This window comes from Macrotis lagotis, chromosome 1 (assembly GCF_037893015.1).
Source record: "Macrotis lagotis isolate mMagLag1 chromosome 1, bilby.v1.9.chrom.fasta, whole genome shotgun sequence".
NCBI lineage: Eukaryota > Metazoa > Chordata > Mammalia > Peramelemorphia > Peramelidae > Macrotis > Macrotis lagotis.
The window spans coordinates 718236202-718242201 of NC_133658.1; the positions used below are offsets into that span (position 1 = coordinate 718236202).

At 35.9% G+C, this 6000-nt stretch overlaps 1 protein-coding gene across 1 annotated transcript in view; it reads left to right on the forward strand.

Annotated features, from left to right (window-relative positions):
• The window catches only part of LOC141507890 (nebulin-like), a 266955-nt gene that overhangs the window by 49909 nt on the left and 211046 nt on the right, over positions 1 to 6000 (forward strand). The window contains exons 30-32 of the mRNA XM_074216005.1: positions 1077 to 1175; positions 4330 to 4434; positions 4518 to 4625. Of these exons, the coding sequence (XP_074072106.1) occupies positions 1077 to 1175; positions 4330 to 4434; positions 4518 to 4625 (312 nt within the window). The remainder of the gene's footprint in view (positions 1 to 1076; positions 1176 to 4329; positions 4435 to 4517; positions 4626 to 6000) is intronic.

Sequence of the window (6000 nt, forward strand, 5' to 3'; positions counted from 1 at the left end):
CTTATTCTTCTAGTTCTTATTATTAGTTTCCATATCTCATCGCTTCATAACAAACTAACAGCTATCACTTCTCCCTTCAAAAAATTGTTTGTTACATCTATCAATCAACAAGAATTTATTAAGTAAAGTGACTGTGCCAGACACTATGCTATAAATTAAGGGAACAAAAGCAAAACTGAAATTCTCTCTGCCCTCAAGGAGTTTATGTTCATTTGATAGATTTATTGATGTCCCAAGGGTCTTGCCTGCAAAAGAAGGCATGGGGACTGATTTGTGATTGTGTTTTGGAAGGCTAAGGTTGCTTTTGGATAAAAAGGGTGCAACTTCCATCATTTGCATTATGGTTCCTCAAAAGTCATTATTTCTACCTCATGATCCATAAAGAAGTTAGCCAACCAGCAAGCCTTTGTTAAATGCTTACCTACCATGTGCCTAACACCAACATTACTCTTACCATAATGTTCAATACATGAACTAACCCCAAGAAGTCTTTAAAGTAAAATGCTTCTCTCTCCTACTTCTCATATTCCTAAACTATAGACATCCCCCCCCACACCAGTTCTTTCTAGGCACTCAAGCACCAGCTGATGTGTGAATGATGAAGAAAATTGTCCTGAGACATCATTAGGAAGTGCCAGATTTTACCAATATTACTTCCAAGGGGCTCAAAAATCCTCCCTGTGTTTTCTAGTAATGTCATACAAATTTTTCCGTGAATTCTCATGAAATGAGGAATGCATTTTTATTCTGAGAGGAAATTAAACATAAGATTCGAATGCAGCCTTTTGAAATGACTGCTATCCAATGACTAAGGGATTCTGTGGACTTAGCCAGATCTTCAAGTCTCAGCCTGAAGGGTGTGTGTGTGTGTGTGTGTGTGTGTGTGTGTGTGTGTGTGTATTCATTTTCCAAAAAAAAAAAATAACCACTGTTATTCATATATGTCATAGCAAGATCAGCTCCTATTATCCTGAAATAATTTCTTGAAGATTGTGCTTATAAATGTTATGAGATTTTATGGATGTGAAATTTTGTTCTTTCTCCTTACTTCTTTATTTTCTTTCTTTATTGCACAGAAAAAATATCGCCAGCATCCAGACACTCTCAAATTTACTGCCATCGAGGATGCTCCCATTATAGTACAGTCTAAAATCAACCAGGCCCAGAGGAGTGATGTAAGTGGCAATTATGTCCATGCTCTGATATGTTGATAAAATAGATACTTAGTTTAAATGTTCTTCCCCTCTATAGCAGTACCCAATGCAGAATATCTCTGATCTGTTCCCAATTCTGCTTATCTCTAGTGACTACAGCTATAAACCCCATCAAATTGAATATTCCCAGAAAATGCTTTGTAATAGAATAATCTAAAAGACAATTCAACCTTCCCATTCCCATATGTGATATGTTACCTAAGGCAGAGTTAAGAAATGTCAATGAAAGGGAAGGAGAGCCTCAGACTCATCTTTCTATGACTCCTGATAAGAAAATTAATGATAAACTTAACTATTATGGAGAAAGTAGACTCAGCATTACCCTTGTATGTAGGGAGCTAGACAGCTGCCTATATGATATAATTTCCTTAAAAAGTCCTTCCCACATAAAAAATAGTTACAGAAATAGATCATATAGTTATAGATCTTGGCTAGACCAGGAGTGGGGGGGGAGGCTTCCTAGCACTTCTGATTTATGTATATGAATATAAAATGTTTTCCCTTCATTTTCAGAGAAGACCATGATATCAGGGAGGTGATGGCCATGACAAGCACATGGATTAGATTTGAAGTGCTTCACTTTCTCCTCCAGAGTCCAGTGGGTCCAGTAACCAGATAGATGACCCTGGATATGAGGCAGTCAGGGATAAGTGACTTGCCCAAGGTCACACAGCTATTAACAGTAAAGTGTCTGAGGTTTCTCTTGACTGCATGGCCAGTGCACCACCTAGCTGCCCTTTATGAATACATATGTATTCATATGAATATGTATAACTATATGTCACATATATTTTGTGAGTTCAATGATACCTAAGATTCCTTTATTATTAGCAGGGAGGGAATATCTTTCATTCTACAAATAGTGGAAAAAGTATAAAATACAAAGTTCTTGAGAGAAGCTACATATTAATTGGAATTGGCATCAATATAAATTACTGACATCATACACTTTTTTTAAATGCAATTTTTCTATGGGAAAGACTCTAGATATTTAGGATAGGAATAGAGTACTAGAGAAAGGAGTAAGGGACACAAAAAAGGAGGATGAGGTTTATAAAATAAAACTTTACTCATTTCATAGTTTCAACTAGGGTAAGTCCTAAATTTAGAAAAGAATCAATCAGTTTTTCAATCAACAAGCATTTATTTATCACCCATAAACCAGACTTTGTGCTAAGCATTGGAATTACAAACACAAGTATAAAACAGGTCCTGTCCTCAGTCTAGACAGGGGAGATACCATAAGTATGTGTGTATATTTATATACAGTAGGTATGAGTTAATTTGGGGGGCTAGTACTAGGGTTCTTCAAAGAAGGTATCAGTTATTTTAGGGTAGCCTTTGAACAGAGCCTGGAAAGAAACTAGCAATTTCTACTAGGGGTAGAGGTCAAGAAGAAATAGATTTAAAGCTTTTCATTGTTTTTTGCAAGGCAATGAGGTTAAGTGGCTTGCCCAAGGCCACACAGCTAGGTAATTATTAAGTGTCTGAGTTTGTATTTGAACTCAGGTACTCCTGACTCCAGGGCGGGTGCTCTAACCACTGTGCCATCTAGGTTCATCTCTTATGTGAAGGAAGTAATATACAGTGAGGTTGGAATATTGAGGTGGAAAGAGATAGTGAAGAATTTTTAAATGTCAAATGAAGGAGTTTATGTTGAAGTCTTGAAGTAATAGGGTGAAGGGACCAAGTAAGAACCTACTGCACAGCAGGCACAGTGATAACTGCTTTGAAAATATTTGAAAATATTTTCTCAATTGAGCCTCACAATTACCCTGGTCACTTATTTAAGGTTGAGGAAAATGAGGTCACAAACTAGTAAGTTTTTAAGACTGGATTTGAACTCAAGTCTTCCTGTCTCCAGATCCAACACTCCATCCTCCATGTCAGCTAGCTGCAGGTAATATGGACCTATATTTTTGAAAAAAATATAATACTTTGACCAAAGAAGCATTGACTTCACAGACCTTCAAACAACTCTTACAACACAGAAGAAGCACTACTACCACATATAGGCATTATGCACTACTTACTAATTGGAGGAGATTTTTCCATGGGGTAGTGTACTTTCTATAATGTCCAGAGGTCTTCATATCAGAAAAGGAATTGTACCCCAATTCTCACATTCACCCTATCCAAATTATATTTGTCTATGTCCTTTTGAGTGGTTAGGAGGAAATATCTAACAGTCACTAAGTTCTTTATCTCTTGCCTTTAACCATCCTTTGTTTTTTTGTTTTTTGTTTTTTTGCAAGCAATGAAGGCTACATAGCTAGGTAATTATTATTAAGTGTCTGAGTCTGGATTTGAACTCTGATCTTCCTGACTCTAGGACTGGTGCTCTATTCACTGTGCTACCTAGCTGCCCCCCCATCCTTTGTTTTTTTTCTTTTAAATAGGCCTTTAAAACTGGACTAGATGCCCTTCTAGGGGCAGAGAGGTGGTTCTGTAGAATATTCAGCTTGGAGACAGGAATATCTGAGTTTTAATATTGCCTCAGACACTAGCTGTATGACCTTAGACAAGTGATTTGACCTTTCTCATCCTCAGTTTCCTCACCTGCAAAATAGGTTTAAGAATAGCATCAACCTCAGAGAATTGTCAGAATTTTGGGGAGATCAAAACTAACATACTACCCAAAAAGCCTCCTAATTTTGAGAATGGGTCAAATATCCTGATATAGTTCTAGATTATAATAGTCTATCTTTCTCCAATCTCAGGAGTGACCCTAGGAATAACAATTCTCCAAATGGTCAAGGTGGCACAATGGATAGAATACTGGTCCTGGAGTCAGTAGGACCTGAGTTCACATCTAAATAGCCAAGGGGCTGAAAGGACAAATATGTCTCCTCATGTGTACTAATTAAGGAATGCCTATGTCCTTTCTATTAAGTACCCTGCCTACTAATGCTTTTAGTGCTTGGTAACTATATTCCAGGGCTACGTCAGAATGAAAGAAACTCCTCTTGCATTCTACATGGGGGGTCCATTAGTGCATATCTTTTTTTTTCAGATGAAATGTAAGAATACCAGACAAGCCCCTATGTGATCAGAACTATTTGAAATTATTTTCTTTGGATATCAAAATGTTTTCCTTGTTTTGTTTTAATTACAGATTCTTTACAAAGCCAAAGGAGAAGAAAGACTTCATAAGTATAACCTACCAGCTGACTTGCCCCAATTCATTCAGGCTAAAGTCAATGCCTACAATATTAGTGAAGTAAGTTTATTCTGCAGTTTGGATACTTATTTACCTCTCTGTGATGTGATATTGAGCTTAATCTCAATGTTTCCTTCTTTCAGAATCTATATAAAGCAGACTTGAAAGACTTGAGCAAAAAGGGCTATGACCTCAGAACCGATGCCATCCCTATCAAAGCTGCCAAAGCTGCTAGACAGGCTGCTAGTGATGTAAGTCCAACCATTTCTTATGATCTTCTCAGAGGTATTTATGGAAAACAGAATTCTATTGATTTGTGTGTAATTCTTAACCATCTTTTAAGATCCCAATCAAATTGTAAGGTAATGTGATTTTTTTTGACAAAAAGCAACCTTTGAACTTGAAGAACATGTATTACATCCTGGATCTATTAGCTGACTATATGGCTTTGAACAAGTCACAAGTGGGTTTCATTTTCCTTATATGTAAAAATAACGGATTTAACTAGGTGCCCTATAAGATCCCTCCATCTCTAACTGAATGATCCTCAATTCTATTCTATTAATAGCAACTTCCCTCAGACTACACAAAGCACCTTGTTTTGTACCTTTTATATCATAACTATCTGGGCTTGTGTCTGATTCTAGGCTGTAAACTCAACAAGGGCAAAACTTTATCTTAGTTCATCTTGATAGTCCTCTCTACACAATGACTGTGTAAAGCCCTGAAGATACCATTGTATCTTCAATGTTGGTTGAACTAAGAAAGCTTAGAATCTATCTCATCCTCAATAAGCATCATAGTAAAATAGCTCTGTCTTTCTACCTACCTACCTGATGCTGCTTATCAAACCTTTAATAAGTTATTATTGAATAAATTAAAACTAATTATGAATTAATCAATATCCCAAGAAGTCACTATGATTGTTTCTTGAACTGCATGCAAAAGTTATATGATTGTTTCTCGAACTGCATGCAAAAGTTATTTGCAAACTATCATCCAAGATTGATGGTTGCTAGGTCCTAGCTTTAGCATAGGCTTATATATCTCGAACAAGGATGTATATGGACATCCCTTATAATCAGTTCTAATCAAATAACCCTTATAATTCAGGTGACACTGCTAGGTGTTGTGCTATGAACTGGAAAAACAAAGAAAGGAAAACACAATCCTTACAGTCTAATGTGTATCTTATTTGTATTTCGTTAAATCAAGATAAACTAATGACCATATATTCTTTGTTTAACACAAAAACCTCATCATGATAGCCTCTTTGGGAATTCTTTTTAAGGTGAATTATAAAATACTGCCTTGATTTTTTTATAATTCTTATATAACTAAGGGATCCTCAATTGAAGAGACCTATACCTGTGTTTCAGAACAATTTGAATGAACAATATCAGTTCTTCCCTGAGTCTTGCTTTCATCGTAATTCTATGCAAAATGCCTTTCTCTTTTTATTTAAAATTATTCTTTTTTCTTACAAATTTCCCCTTTGCCTTTGCAAAGTGTTTCAGCAAATTAACTTAAATTGACTTTATTTTTTCACTACTATCCAATCATTAGGTTCCATCTAACTTAATTTAATTTTACCTTTCTATCTTATAAAGTACTAAAATAGATTGT